Below are 17,114 nucleotides of genomic sequence, written 5' to 3'. Positions count from 1 at the left end.
TTAATGAAAATGAAGGTACAACATACCCAAACTTATGGGACACAATGAAAGCTGTGCTAAGAGGAAAACTCATAGCTCTGAGTGACTGCAGGAAAAAACAAAAACAAAAAAAAAACAAAAAAAAAAAAAAACAGGAGAGAGCATATATCAGCAGCTTGACAGCACACCTAAAAGCTCTAGAACAAAAAGAAACAAACACACCCAGGAGGAGTAGAAGGCAGGAAATAATCAAACTCAGAGCTGAAATCAACCAAGTAGTAACAAAAGGACTATACAAAAACTTGACAGAACCAAAGCTGGTTCTTTGAGAAAATCAACAAGATAGATAAACCCTTAGCCAGACTAACCAGAGGACACAGAGAGTGTGTCCAAATTAACAAAATCAGAAATGAAAAGGGAGACATAGCAACAGAATTAGAGGAAATTCAAAAAGTCATCAGATCCTACTACAAAAGCCTATATTAAAAAAAAACTTGACAATCTGGAGGAAATGGACAATTTCCTAGACAGATACCAGGTACCAAACTTAAATCAGGAACAAATAAACCAGTTAAACAACCCCATAACTCCTAAAGAAATAGAAGAAGTCATTAAAGGTCTTCCAACCAAAAACAGCCCAGGTCCAGACGGGTTTAGTGCAGAATTCTATCAGACCTTCACAGAAGACCTCATACCAATATTATCCAAACTATTCCACAAAATTGAAACAGATGGATCACTACCGAATTCCTTCTATGAAGCCACAATTGCTCTTATTCCTAAAATACACAAACACCCAACAAAGAAAGCAAACTTCAGACCAATTTGCCATATGAATATCGACACAAAAATACTCAATAAAATCCTGGCAAACCAAATCCAAGAACATATCAAAACAATCATCCATCATGTTCAAGTAGGCTTCATCCCAGAGATGCAGGGATGGTTCAATATACGGAAATACCTCAACATAATCTACTATATAAACAAACTGAAAGATAAAAACAACATGATCATTTCATTGGATGCTGAGAAAGCATTTGACAAAATTCAACACCCCTTCATGGTAAAAGTCCTGGAAAGAACAGGAATTCAAGGCCCATACATAAACATAGTAAAAGCCATATACAGCAAACCAGTAGCTAACATTAAACTAAATGGAGAGAAACTTGAAGCAATCCCACTAAAATCAGGGACTCGACAAGGCTGCCCACTATCTCTCTACCTATTCAGTATAGTACTCAAAGTCCTAGCCAGAGCAATCAGACAACAAAAGGAGATCAAAGGGATACAGATTTGAAAGGAAGAAGTCAAAATATCACTATTTGCAGATCATATGATAGTATATTTAAGTGATCCCAAAAGTTCCACCAGAGAACTACCAAAAATGATTAACACCTTCAGCAAAGTGGTTGGGTATAAAATTAACTCAAATAAATCAGTAGCCATCCTCTACACAAAAGAGAAACAGCTGAGAAAGAAATTAGGGAAACAACACACTTCATAATAGACCCAAGTAATATAAAGTACCTCGGTGTGACTTTAACCAAGCAAATGAAATATCTGTATGATAAGAACTTCAAGCCTCTGAAGAAAGAAATTGAAGAAGAGCTCAGAAGATGGAAAGATCTCCCATGCTCATGGATTGGCAGGATTAATATAGTAAAAATGGCCATTTTATCAAAAGCAATCTACAGATTCAATGCAATTACCATCAAAATTCCAATCAAATTCTTCAGAGAGTTAGACAGAACAATTTGCAAATTCATCTCGAATAACAAAAAACCCAGTACAGCTAAAACCATCCTCAACAATAAAAGGACTTCAGGGGGAATCACTATCCCTGAACTCAAGCAGTATTACAGAGAAATAGTGATAAAAATATATGGTATTGGTACAGAGACAGACAGATAGACCAGTGGAGTAGAATTGAAGACTCAGAAATGAACGCACACCTACGTTACTTGATTTTTGACAAAGGAGCCAAATCAAGACCCTGTACAAAGCTTAAGTCCAAGTGGACCAAGGACCTCCACATCAAACCAGATACACTCAAACTAATAGAAGAAAAAGTGGGGAAGAATCTCGGACACATGGGCACTGGAGAACATTTCCTGAACAAAACACCAATGGCTTACGCTCTAAAATCAAGAATAGACAAATGGGATCACTTAAAACTGCAAAGCTTCTGTAAGGCAAAGGACACTGTTGTTAGGACAAAATGGCAAGCAACAGATTGGGAAAAGAACTTTATCAATCCTACAACTGATAGAGGACTAATATCCAAAATATAATGTAAATAAGAAATACCCAATTTAATAAAAATGAAAAAAAAAACAAAAACAGAAAACAAGATAATTGTTGTCTGATGGCAGAGGTTCTTGCTTTGTCAAGTACTAATTTTGTTTCTTTTTGGAAAGTTTCTATTTGAGAGGAATAGTTGCTGAAAACTTGGAATAACATTGATTCTCATTTTCATGGGTTATTATTTAGTTCATTAACTTACTTTTTACTTATGTGAATGTGTATGCCTGAGTAAATATAGGAGCATTCCATCTATGCAGTTCCAAGTCGAGCCAGCAGAGGGTGTTGGATCTCCTGGAACTAAATTTGCACATGGCTGTGAGCCAGGGTGTGTGCACTGGGAACGGAAGCATGGTCCTGAAGAAGAGCCACCACTGTGATTCACCCCCATTTCTCCAGCTTCCCCACATGTCTTAGCTTACCCAGGCTGAAGGACATGCCACCTCTTCTGGGTTGATTCTTTGTTGCTATCATAAAAATCAAATAAACAAACAAAAATAAACAAACAAAACACACTTCAAAGTAACCTGGGCCAGAAAAGGGTTTACTTGGTTTACACTTATAGATCATACTCCAGTCCATAATGGAGAGAAATTAGGACAGGAACTCAAGCAGGAATCTAGAGACAAGAACTGAAACATAGCCAGGAAGGAAAGTGCTTACTGGCTCCTATCTCCCGGCTCGCTCAGCCACCTTTAATGTACAGCCCAGAAGGATGGCTTGCCAGGAATAGACAGCATTGTAGTATTGTTCACAGCGGGCTGACTCCTCCCATGTCAGTCACTAATCAAAAACAAACAACAAACAACAAACAAACCAAAAACTCCACACACATGCAAATGTCTGCAGACAAATCTAATAAAGTCCTCAAATGATGGCTCTTTCCAGATGTCTTTAACTTATCTCAGCTTCACAAAGACACACACACACACACACACACACACACACACACACACACACACAGTGGGAGGTGGAGCTTAAGTTTTACCCCTGTTGGAAGGAGTCTCTGGTACACAGATTAAGAATCTGCATAAAGAGGCTACTGACCAGAGCACTGTCAGGAACTTCTCTGGAGTATTGTGAACTTAATTGCAGGCTGAGCCGTTGGCTAAGACATAGTTTCATCACCAATGAGGATGTGGCAGTAATGCAGAGAAAAAAATCTTTCCTTCTGTCCCTCTCTTAATGTCTCCCCAAAGCTCTCATCCTGGTCTGGTCTATCTTTACTAGCACGTTCAGTCCTTGAGTGTGTCAGCCTTCCCCTAACTTCTAGTTGACCAAAATGATTTTTTTTTAAAAAGAGTCTTTTCTTGCTAAATCATGGCATATATATTTTTGGTTTATTTTTTAATCTTAAAAAAACATTTTTTATCAAGCCTAAAATATACCAGCTCTCGGCTTTTGTAATGCTGGTGAAAAAAATTCATTTTCAACTGATTTCTGTAAGCTCTAATTATACAGTATATTTCATAATAAGCTTTGCAAAATCTCAGCTCATGAACAAAAACTCTGTTAGTAATAACTTGTCACTACAATGATCCCTGTGCCAAATTTAATTCACAGATAAATATAAAGGAAAATTTGAGAGCCAAGCAAGTCTAACTTGAAGGCGGCGGGCTCTGCAGAGTGAGTTCCAGGATCCCTCACAACACCTTCTAAAGCCTTCTTACCTTTATATTCATGCTCTGTAGCTGTCTCCTCTGACTCGTATGCAGCTGCAGTCTCTCCCATCTGGAAACAAACCCTAGCTACGGATATTAGCTGCCTGCATCTCCGTAGCACATTTTTTTTTCTTGGAAAACTTAGCCCTTGCTTAGAAGCTGCCACAGTGGGTTAAATTATCCAATCCCTGTCATTAAAGGTGGCAGCCAGGCACTTGAGAATGATGTGGGAAATTTCCAGCGAGAGTGATAATTAAAGTTGGAAAATGAAGGGTCACTTCCCTTCACTCAGCTCATTGAATTTGGCGTCAGAATGATTCTAAAGCAGTGGGGGAGATGGTCTTCTCAGCATGGCCATATCTGGGGTGCACACGCGCTCTTTCCATGGTTTCCAAAGAGAATGCCACTCTAATTGTGTTTAAAACGTTATCTTTGGTGTGGGGAACAAACATGGTAGAATTGAGTTATAAATATACAGAGAAAAGACCATTGGGTGTAATCTAAATGGGGAAAGAATTGGGGGAAAAAACCTCATGTATTATATTTTTCAAACACACAAAAGCATTATAAGAGAAGTTCTTGGTTGCCAGGGTGATTTAACATTTAAAGTACCTCTTCTTTCTGCTTGGATGAGGGATCAGGAAGCCAGGGGTTTCAACCCAGACTCCCTGTCTTCTGATTGTCATTTCTTGGGGCCCATTATTATAACAACTTATTTCTCCCTCAGAAAAAAGCAGACAGTATCCTGCGAGTTTAAGAAAGCCACTGCTGGCCATAACTTTTTCAAAGAAAATCGGTTTTTGTCTCTTTGTTTCTCATTCAACACTGAAACAGTTTGTAGGAAAATCATATTTATTTTATATTGTTTTATATGTTACTTTAAAAAAGAAATACTGAATTCTAAAGAGCAACCTAGGCAGGTACATCGAAGGCAGTAGTACACAGAGGTATAGATTAATAAAAGCAAAATTTAAATTCCAGCTTCAACTTCAGGAAAGATTATATATTCAATCATGAGTCAGGTCCTTTACCTCTGTGTACCTGGGTTTCCTCCACCATAAACTTGGGCATGTAACAGGATCTATTTATGAAGATGTTGAAGGATCCAGCAAGTTTAAAAATATACAGAGCTTTTAAAACAATGTCCAGCACAGAGTAAGTGATTCATTAAGTACCTACCTCCCATTGTGAGGACAATGAAATGTTTGGTACCTAGCAGAGTATTCAGTACTCCTCACCAGAGTATTCAGTATTCAGTTGGTACATTGATTAATATTCTCATTTTTACAGTTAGGTTCCCTGTGCTCAGTAATCTAAGGAGAAGCATCCTAAAAGATATGGCTCCTTTAGAAAACACACGCTTGGCATCATCGTTGAAGTGACTTAACTGGATCACAGGAGAGATAATTGTGACATCAGGCTCCCCGCCTGAAGAAGTCCTAATGAGCAGATGCTAAGATGCTAAAGCTTTCTGATGTGTCTCCATAGTTCCCTTCCCATCTGAAGGACTGTTTTGAAGAAGATAAATTATTCCTGTTCTACCTGACTGTATTTGGTTCAAGAGTATACAGAAGCATTTACGCTATCTAAAAGAATACCTCTTGATCTGCCAGGCAGCAGGATGCTTCCTTTGGAAGACTGGTTTTTCAGGTTACATGCAACCATTCATGAATTCCATTAAATTCAAAAGTATGTAAATATTCAAAAATACATATCATGATAGCATTGACATGTGCTCCCTTTGTCCTTGTAGGAAAACCTTTTCTGTAACATAAACATACATGTCACTGGATATTTCAGGCTCCATTCACCACATCTCAAAGATTAATAGAGAAACAGAAGGGGAGGCATAGGAGCAGGGAGTGGGAGAAAGAATGGATGGTACCAAGAACAACCTTAACTGTACTACGAAAGCAAAAATACTTTTTTATTACATGTAACTCTGATTTTACTGTAAGGATTCTGTGTGGTTCCTTAAAAAAAGTTAAGCTTTCCATAAAACATAGTGAGTTTATTTAGTATAAGGGGGTTAAAATTATTTGGTAAATTATCTCCCACTGAAAAAAAATATAAATAACCCACATAAGATATTCTGTTCCAGCCTTAGCTTTATATAAGATGATTTACAGCCTGCAATTTCTCCCTAAGGTCATCACCTTCATAAATACCAGCCACATACAATGAAAACCAACTCAATAAAATGGGTATTTCATTCCTCCTGCTTCTGCTTATGTAGAGACTTCCTCCATGCACCCAGTGCCCATTTATAACAAAGCCTCACATTGGGAGGGATTTTATGAGTTCTCCAGCTTTCTTTCTTTATCTTTCTATGCATCAGCCAAGCAACTGGCGGATTCTTTAATAAAATATATTATCTGCATTAATATTTATAAGCCTACGAATTGGATGTTTAAATAAACATTCAGCAACTCATGCCTGTTCTCTTGTTTTAGATGTTAAATCACACTTACGTTGTCCGGGAAGTCAGCCTTTAGTTCGGTGACACTGTGACACCAATATGCAGCTGTTTTCTCACTGATGAGCTCAATGTTGAGGAAAGAGCTTTGTCCAGGGCCATACAAGGGGCCAGAAGTGGTCCCTCGGATGATTCTGGGTGAGACGTTTGTCACGATGTCCTAATGAAAGAAAAAAAAAACACATTGAGTCTCTGCTCTGCAAAGAAAACCTGCGATCTTGATTATATATTCATTTCCATGTGACAATATTTTACCAAGTCTCTTCTCACATTTTTCCAGATGAGGTTTGAACATACTTTAAATTGCGGTTGAGTCTATGTTATTTCCAAATGGAATGGCAGAATAAAATATTCCTTAGCTTTCGCTAACTTACTGCAGTTGTAGATTGTACATAGAAGAAAAAAATTTTTAATTAAATAATTTCATGCTAATTTAGGCTGTATATATTTTAGTTTGTTTGCAGTTTAAAAATAAAGAAATAAAACATTAAAATTCCATGTAGGTCTATGTAATCTCAGTAGCTTTAATCATTAACTCCAGTAAGAATTAATGTTTAAAGACAAAATGTATAATTTTCTTAAAATGTTATTTAAATGCAAATCAAGTGAGAAAAACATATTACTATTACTAGCTCATTAAACTTGAACACATATTATAATGAATTAACTGGGTCCAATTACCTGCATATATGTATACCTATATAAGATTCATATTCCTATATGGATATATATATATATTTGTCTGAATGTGAGTATATGGTCTTATATTTAATACAAAAACAGTTCCCCTTTCCAAGACTGAAATGACGTAATCAATAACTTCCTGATAAATATAAACAGTAAAATTAACTAGCTTGTTAAGTGTAATTACCAATCCCAGGCTGCTTCTAAAGGAGTAATAGCAAAGAAGAATTACATTCTTCCATTCCTTAAAACTAAAATGAAACAAAGAAGGAAAAAATGTTTCTTTTGCCAACTTCCAATTAAAATTAATTTTGAATAAAGGTCATTTAGTTAAGGATTTATCAGAATTAGTCTTTTAAGTACCCCTCCTCACCATCTTGTCACTTTTAGTGAGATAACATGAACCCCCATTAGTATATAGCAATTAAGGTCAATTTACATATTTTAATTAAGAACCACCCCATATAAAACAATTAGTGTAATAGGCATACTAACTGGATTTCATAACATTTGGACGTTTTTCCAACTAGATAGACAGGAAACCTTAATTAGCATTAATTAGTGCTGATCTGCATATGTTTGATAAGGCATACCTTTGCCACAAAAGATTATTTATTCCTGAATGTGCCAAATGCTACAGTTGCAGAGGATAAAAGGACTTTTCTTCACATTGCATGTTAATTTCTGTTAATTTACATTCACTTTTACATCCGAATTAGTATATTATAAAATAAATGGTATAAATGTTACAAAAAGCCTCCTTAAATATGTACATTTTAACTTATAGGAATCATGCCAGTTAAATTTTTACTAATTAAGCCATTCCACTTCTATTGTGTGTGTGCACAATATCACCAGCCTCGCTTTGATTTGCTGTTGAAAAACCCTGTTACACAATCATAAACGCTAACATGACAAATAGAATCACTCCAGGAGGCTCTAGCAGACAGGTCAAATTTCCATTCTGGCAAATGCTTCAATGTGTATGCAGCATCCCTGTGGGTGGCTCCATGTGTCTCTCCAGGTAGGCACTATTGTGCTGCCAGTGTTGCAAGAGGCATTTCTGGAAAATGTTTCCTTTGAATGACCCTGGTTTTCTTCTCCGTTCCAGTTTGCAGATTTCACACTCTTTTATCCCTCAGGTCCTTCTACCCAGTATTCTAATTGCTTTGTCTTGGATAAATCCAACCCAGATAACAACCTGTACCTCTACAGAGGACTTGACCAAGGGGGTGGACAGAGGGTATTCAGTTCATCAAAGGGAAACAAGAAAGATTGGAAAGAGGTCACTTTAGATCTAGTTAGAGTCTCTCATTTACTATGAGTCAAGAATTAAGTCCTGCATGATTGAAATGTTGCTGTGAAGATTGCCTATGAAGAGGTGATATTTGTTTTGCATAGAGATAGTTCAAATATTAAAACAATAATGAACTGTTCTTCAGAGCTAGTACAAATGAGCTAATACTTATGATTTCAAATATGACTTTTCTCTTTTACCTGCTATAGCCATCAACTTTTGGGGACTCTTAGAAACAAAACTATCATCTTCCTTTGAAGTAAAAACACATCTTAACCCTGTTCTTGAAGTAAGATTTCATACTATTACCACCTGTAAACCTATCCAGCGACGCTCAGAAAACAACCTATGCCATGGTCTCATTTACTAGAAAAAAAGTAATACAAGGGAAGAGAGGAAGAGAGGGAGGGAGAGAGAGAGAGAGAGAGAGAGAGAGAGAGAGAGAGAGAGAGAGCAACAGAGCCAGAGAAAGAAGGAGAAAGACAGAGACAGAGACAGAGAGAAGTTTCTTAGAAACCTCTGAGATATAATTTCAGAAGCTACCATAAATCATTTATATGGCTTTTGTTATAACAATCAAAAGGACCCTGTAGCAATTTGAATGGGAATGACCTCCATAGGCCCATGCGTTTTAATATTTGCTCCTTGGTTGGTGAAACAATTTAGGAAGAATTGAAAGGTATTTTGAGAGAGGTGTGCCATTAGGAGTGGCCTTTGAAGTATTCAAAGTCCACAGAAGGCACAGGGTCTCTCTCTCTCTCTCTCTCTCTCTCTCTCTCTCTCTCTCTCTCTCTCTCTCTCTCGCTCTCTCTCTCTCCTTCCCTCTCTCCTTCCCTCTTTCCTTCCTTCCCTCCTTCCTTCCCTCTCTCTTCTTCCCTCCATCCATCCTTCCCTTCCTCCTCTCCTACTCCCCATCCTCCCTGCTGAGCCATGCCCGCTGCCATGCAGTCCACCATGTTGTTCATGGACACACCCTCTGTAACTATAAGCAAGTCCCCCAATTAAATGCTTTTTTTAAATAAATTGACTTGGTCAGGGTATTTTTTTCATATCAACAGAACGGTGACTAAGACAGAACCTGTTGGAAATATTTCTTTAAATAGTAGAAACTTCAACTTTCTTAATATAAACAATGATAAAAATTCTTTCCAATGCTATAGATAGTTACTGTGTAGAATTTTTAAATTGTCTGTGACTCAATACCTTAGCAGAACTTTTTGTAAAATTTTATTTGCAAATTCAACCATTTTTGACAAAATTGACAAGATGACTAAATTAAAATAATCACCCAGTAATACACCAGTAATGGGAACCTTATCTTAGCTTTTTCCCCCCTCAAATTGAGTTGTCCTTACAATTAATTTGCCAAAAACTTTTTCCATAGGTTGTAACATTTTAGATTTTTGAAAGTGACAGACGAATGACAACAAGGATCCAATGAATTGTCCTTGGTTTCAACAGTAGGGTAATAACTTACTAATGCTGTTGACCAGGGAACACTGCAACTTGAATATCCTTTCATAAGAGAATAATTTACTTTAATGTTTAATAGCTAAGTTATATTGGAATTGCTTAGGGGACTTAATAGAATAATCATGGCCAGGAACGGTTAGACTAGATACAAGTTCATTCTCTATGAAAGAAATATAAATTACCATGGTCCCAATCTTCAATGCATTAACAATGTTCAGATTTTAAGAAAATAGATGTTTATGGAGGAAGAAATATTAGGAGACATCCAAGCTTTATGTGCTAATGGAGTCACCATTATAAAACCAAGTGTCATTGCCCTCTTTCTATTGAGGTGATAAGAGTAGGTTTTAAACATTAGTAAGACTTGAATGCACAACATCCTGATTATATTTGTTTAAGTTCATTAACTTGACTTCTCTAACCCTAAGAAACAATTATACTGTTTCCATGGTTACTCTTGATGAATAATCACAATGACCCCAAGAGTAAAAAGAGAAAATTTAGGCAGAAGGGACTAGACAGAGAACTAGGGTGCAATGACATTGTATGAGAATAAAAACTAAAATGTTCAGAATGAACTATAGTCCTTCCTGCCACCATAACTGGATTTTATAAATGGTGCTGAATGAAAAGAGTAGTCTCCCAAAACACACACACACACACACACACACACACACACACACACACACACACACACACACACACAAAACATACAGGATCGTTCATGGGAGGACAACAACCACTCAATGTATTCTTCAATTAAGCACACTGATATGATAAAATCGTAACCTTAAGAATGGTATATTGAAAATACAGAAGAGAAATTGCCTCACTGGGTACACAGAGGAGGAAAACAGCTAAACTGGGGAGAGAAGAGGTAGCACAACTTTCTGAAGGTGAGATTATGCTCAACTTGCAAAGCAGTAGGAAGAGAAATTTGTTCCCTGAGCTACACAGTAATGTAATGGATGTTACAATGGTCTACAGATTCTGATAGGTCCCCTGAACACATGTTACTTAAATATAAGCTATCTTTTTCTTTTTTTCAAGAACAGGCCAGCTATATAGCTGAGGATGGCCTAGAACTAGTCCAGCTACCTCTCCCTTCCAAATGTTGGGATTATGGGTATAAGGAACAATTACCAACTTTTTCTTTCCTTTTACATTCCAAGATTCTAATGAGGGTTTTTATAAAAGTACCTTTCATTCACCTGTTATTGTCTTGGAGGCTTACTGCTGAGTAAGCACACCCCTTCTAGTTCATTCTGAACTCTGCCTGGTTTAAATCCTCTGGCCCAAAATCCTCCAAGTTCATTGATTCAGTCTAGCTTCTATCAGCTTCTGACTGAATGCTCTGCTTAGCCTCATACTAACTTTGAGAATTTGTTCTAACCTTCTGGCTCCTACTCACTCTCTATCTGGTTCATTCTGTTTTCAACTGTACCTAACTTGTTGTATTTGCAGCCTGTTTCTGTAGAATTGCCTACATAAAACTACCCCCCCCCCACACACACACCCGCTCTCTCTCCCCACTGTACTGTTCTCATTAAGTTGGGTATATCCTATTTCTGACTCATTCTGCCAAATGTTTCTCTCACTCATCACTTTTCTCTCCCTCAATTAGACATCACTTTCAAACAACAAACTAACTTTACCTTTATTGTTCAGGATTAAAGGTGTGTACTAAGGGTATGTCTGTATTCCACCCGATCATACTGTAATCCAGGGCATATCTGCATTCCAGTCAGATCACATAAACCTAGAAGGTCTTTGGATGTGATCCCTTGCCAGAGCAGCCATGTTGCTGGATTAAAATTTCTTTACATGTCTTTATTTAAGTATTTACTTTTTTTGGTTAAAATAGTTTAGCTATTAGAGTTAATAAATGAAAAATTAAAAAAATAAAAAGCACTACAGGAAAGGCACTTTCTAATATGTGTAATCTCTAGGTATTTAGCTAACACAACACGTCTTCTATTACAGAAGAAAAAGGATTGTAAATTAGTCTAATGGCAAATACATTATTACATAAAACTCCACCAATCTGCTTAGCATGCCACCACCTGCAAGAGGGTAAAAGCACTGGCCCAGTGTCAAGCACAATTCCATGTCTATAGAAGTACTTTCTCCCACTGTTTACTTTATGAATAAATATGTCAATGTTTGATTACTTCTAAGCATAATTATTAGAAAGAGTTCTGATGGGTTTGGGTGGCAAGAGAGGTAGGATAAGAATCCCTTTTCAATAAATCATCTTTTCCATTTGAGTGTCTTGCATAAACACAGCCTTCAAACACCTGAAATAGTAAGAACACTTACAGGGTTCATTGGGAAAAATCATCTACATGGAAAACACACATAAAATAGGAGTGTTACTTTAGAAATGTTAGATAAATTATCAAAGCCGTGATGCATTTGTCATTTCCAAAATATTAATAATAGAGGTGTACATGGCGCAGATTTTGCACATACATCAGAACTGAACATCACAGCTCCATCATCGTGTTGATAAGGATGAAAAACAGAAGTTCGTCATTTTCCCTCAGTTGCACTGCTGTTGTGCAACGTAGCTAAGACCAGCCCTCTGGTGGACATATGAAATGAGAATAATAATAGGAGTGATCACTAATATGTAATGTATGTGACAATGACAAGAAGTTGCTTTTGTGTGTGTGAGGAAAGAAATCAATTTGAACATGTTAACTATGGGAAAATGAAATATGGTCTATTTGTTTTAGGAGAAAGGTGCATGTTAAGTAATCAAAGGAAACAATCGTACCTCAGGAAAATTTTCTCTCTTCTAATTGCTTTAATTTGCATATCACTTTTCCCTGTCTCTGTCTCTGTTTCTTTCTCACTTGCTCTCTCTTCTTTCTTTAGGTCTGTAATCTCCCCTGAACGAGTTTCTCTTCACTCTCCTAATTCTTCCCCTAAAAGACATACTGCCACAGATCACATGGCTCTGAATTTACAGGTTACAGAGATCGCCTTCCCCTAAACATGGAACTTTTTTCCAAACCTTAACATGTAAGCGCTGAAAGAGTTAACTTGAATTCAATATTCTTCTGTTTGCTGACCCTCTCCTGCAGAGCAGATTCAATTGGTGTTCATGGAGCTGCTCAGAGAAATGGATGTGGAGAAAGTGAGGAATGAGTCAATAGTGCTAGAGGAAACTACTCAACCAGGGCTCTCTAAATTCACAACAGAGACCTGTCATATAGACATGGGTTGAATATAAGTCATTCAGAAAACGGTTGTAAAATAAGCAAAATGACTACCTAGGAAAATGTAAATTCTTAATAATATCGAGCTCACCGTGATCATCCATTTCCTATTTTTGGTAGCAAACACTTAGCAAAGTTAACACTTTAAGAGCCCTTTAGGCACTTACAGGTTTCATACTAAACTGACAACTTGAGATTTGAATATGTTGTGTGCAGAGGTTGTTGACCCAGAATGCCCAGTCTCAAGCTTTTATGGGCTGGATGAACAGACAGGGTCCATATGTAAGAGATAGTGAATGTAGCAGGAAGGGAAAACAGAGTGAAAAGGAAACCTTTACAAGCTGACAGTGTTTCAGTGAGACAGTAATGAATAAAAAGTGATGCCATCGATTACTGATTAAATATTGGTATTTCAAACCACCAGATCTTTATGATTTTCTGGCCAAATATACTCTCAATTATAATAGAGAGTGGGCACCTTACATTATAAAAATGCTAAGAGTAAGAGTCTCATGTAGTCTTTTATCTTTTCACCAAATATATATGAACTAAATATGTAGTAAAAATGGCGATCTCTTGCTTTTTGACCTCATCTTTTGATCTGGGAAATTATTTTCATATTACAGATGTTGTGGGTTAATAAGGGAAGGAATACAGCTACAGTTGTGGTTCAGAGTTTGATTAATATTTATTAATCAGTCAAGTTTTCAGTTTCAGAAACAGTAGAAAGAGTTTAGGTATGAGTTACTTTTACTAATGTGAAGGAAACAACTGGGGAAGGAATCGGCGATGAGACTGGGAGATTACACGGAGATGGGTAAGGTTATAGAGAGTACCTAATGACTGTTTTAATGAGTGCAAAGTTTTTCTGCAGACTTGGAGACTCCATTGTATTTTGTCTTCTATTCAAGTTATTAATACCAGTGGCTCAGAGCAGCTGTGCGTCTGTGGAGATAAGTTTCACAAGAAACAGATGAAGTTTTTTTCAGGCCTGATATCAGATGGATTAGAATGTGATTAATCAACAGACAGACTGATTAAATTATTGGGTTCACTGTTCAGATAAGAGGTTTTGGAGACACTCTGCCAAACTATAATTAAGTTAGAAATATCTGTTGCCCTGCTTAAAAGATGATCATGTGGTATAGCTTGAAGAAATCTTTTATGGTCCAGAAGAGCAGTTGTGAAGGTGTGAGAATGAATCAGTTCTTATAATTATTACTTTCAATATTAGAACATATTTTCTTTTTTTTTTTTTTTTCGGAGCTGGGGACCGAACCCAGGGCCTTGTGCTTCCTAGGCAAGCGCTCTACCACTGAGCTAAATCCCCAACCCCTAGAACATATTTTCATTCATTGGAAAATATATTCCAATTTTTTTTATATAAAATGTATATAAACCATCTGGTTGTATACTAGAAGCCACTACAAATGAAATGGATACTAGTCAAGCAATTACATAAAAGAAGGAGACAAGATGGGACCATTTCAGGAACATGGTGAAGAAGATAGCAAGACAATTTCCATGAGATATAAACACTAGTTTTGTTTTGTTTTGCTTTTTGTTTGTTTGGGTGTTTTTAGCATACAATTTAAGTGTCAAAATATGGTAGGTTCTGAGGTATCAGAAAAAAAAAACCTGAAGCAAAGTTCCTAGAACACAAAGAAGCTATGATGTTCTGCATTCCTGCAGGTGTTATCTATCCTTACTCATTTTTAGACTGAGCCCTGATGGCCAATGAACACGAGAATGTAGAGGAATTTTAATCCAGTAACATGGTTGCTTAGGTGAGGGATCATATCCAAAGATCTAGGTCTGTGTGATCCTGCTGCAATGTAGACATGCCCTGGATTAAAGTATGATCCAGTGGACTATAGACATGCCCTTAGAACACACCTTTAATCCCAAACAATGAAGGTAAGGTTAATTTGTAGAAGGAAGTAGTCATGTCTGAAAGTGACATCTACTTGAGGGGCAGACAAATTAGAGAAATTAGAGACAAATTAGAGAAATATTTGATAGAGTGTGTCAGAATTTGGAAAAGCCCAACTCTCATGGTAACAGCACATGAAAGACATGCTATAAATAGCAGGAGAGAGAAACAGAGAGACAGAGATAAGAGAGATGAGATAGACCGAGAGAGAGATGCTGGTGGTCATGAATGATAAAGAGCTACAAGATTAGAACATATCGCCAAAGTTAATATGAGGCTAAGCAGAGCAATTCAGTCAGAAGCAGAAAGAAGCAAGATTGAGACAGTCATCTTAGAAGATTAGACTATATGGAGGGTAAAGACTTACAGGCCTAGGCCTAGGGTAGTTATAACAGAGAAAGAGCAACTCACGGCTCAGCCCAAGCTGTGTGTTTACACAGAAAAGATATGCTATCATCTCACCCCATTATCTGAAAGCATCATTGACAGAGAAAGCAAGAATTGACTGGCCCATATGTGGTAGTAGGTACTAATGTGGTAGTTAGCAATCTTCTTAGACAGGAGCGAAATCAATGATATTATCAACCTTCTTAGTAGAAAAGACCTTCAGTGGATTAGGTATCTATGGCAGCCTTTAAACATGTTTAGTAGTCAACAAGTTTGCCTTATAAATTTAAACCTGTTTGGGTTCCTAACCTCAGTTTGCAGTCATGATATCTTTAGAGGTAAGAAATAAATTGTAATAGTTCCTGTTCAAGGATGGCTGGAGCCTCCATAGGTCCTGCTACAAATAAATCAAGAACATTAGATCGTCCTACTCATATCTGCTAGGGTAACTACATCTTTCTCTCAAAGTATACTATGTCTTCACTACTAACAAGAAATAAGAGTAGAAAATTACTGACAACTAACCTTGCTTGCAATGTCATGTATAAGATAAACTTTAACAACAACAACAACAAAACAATAATGTAAACTATAGAGATGAACACACACACACACACACACACACACACACACACAATTTGTTTATGAAACTCAAGACGGATGATCAAAATGTGAATGCTTCACTCCTTCTTTAAAAGGGGAACAAGAATACCCTTGGCAGGGAATAGAGAGGCAAAGATTAAAACAGACACAGAAGGAACACCCATTCAGAGCCTGCCCCACATATGGCCCATACATATACAGCCATCCAATTAGACAACATGGATGAAGCAAAGAAGTACAGGCCGACAGGAGCCGGATATAGATCGCTCCTGAGAGACACAGTCAGAATACAGCAAATACAGAGGCGAATGCCAGCAGCAAACCACTGAACTGAGAATAGGACCCCCGTTGAAGGAATCAGAGAAAGGACTGGAAGAGCTTGAAGGGGCTTGAGACCCCCTTTGTACAACAATGCCAAGCAACCAGAGCTTCCAGGGACTAAGCCACTACCTAAAGACTATACATGGACTGACCCTAGACTCTGACCTCATAGGTAGCAATGAATATCCTAGTAAGAGCACCAGTGGAAGGGGAATCCCTGGGTCCTGCTAAGACTGAACCCCCAGTGAACTAGATTGTTGGGGGGAGGGCGGCAATGGGGGGAGAATGGGGAGGGGAACACCCATAAAGAAGGGGAGGGGGAGGGATTAGGGGGATGTTTGCCCGGCAACCGGGAAAGGGAATAACACTCGAAATGTATATAAGAAATACTCAAGTTAATAAAAAAAAAGATGAAAGAAAGTGTTGATGGAAAGTAGGACCTAGGTGATCTGGATTATATCTCTTACTAATTCAGTAAGAGGAAAGTTTATGAGTTAGAACTAAAGACTGTTCTCCACACTCAGTCAGTATACCTGCCTTTCAGAAATGACTGAATTTAAAAAGTCAAAAAATAAACCACCTTGCATTTTGGTAATAACAGAAACAAATCCTTTTGTCCATTCATAAAGCACATTACTCCAGGTTTCTGAAAGTGTACATAAATAAATTTTGAACGATTATAAGCACATGAAGCAAAAAACACTAAAGACACAGTTAAGAAGACAATCTTCATGACAGACAGCAGGAAACAATAAGACACAAAATCTGGTCT

General features: G+C 37.3%; 1 protein-coding gene across 2 annotated transcripts in view; it reads right to left on the bottom strand.

Annotated features, from left to right (window-relative positions):
- Positions 1–17,114, bottom strand: part of Dpyd (dihydropyrimidine dehydrogenase) — an 865,876-nt gene that overhangs the window by 376,421 nt on the left and 472,341 nt on the right. For both annotated transcript variants that reach the window (XM_039103213.2, NM_031027.2), the window contains exon 14: positions 6,416–6,580. In XM_039103213.2, the coding sequence (XP_038959141.1) occupies positions 6,416–6,580 (165 nt within the window). The remainder of the gene's footprint in view (positions 1–6,415; positions 6,581–17,114) is intronic.

Source organism: Rattus norvegicus, chromosome 2 (genome assembly GCF_036323735.1).
Source record: "Rattus norvegicus strain BN/NHsdMcwi chromosome 2, GRCr8, whole genome shotgun sequence".
Taxonomy (NCBI): Eukaryota; Metazoa; Chordata; class Mammalia; order Rodentia; family Muridae; genus Rattus; species Rattus norvegicus.
The sequence above is the reverse complement of the archived record's forward strand: the minus strand, read 5'-3'. Positions and strand labels throughout refer to the sequence as shown.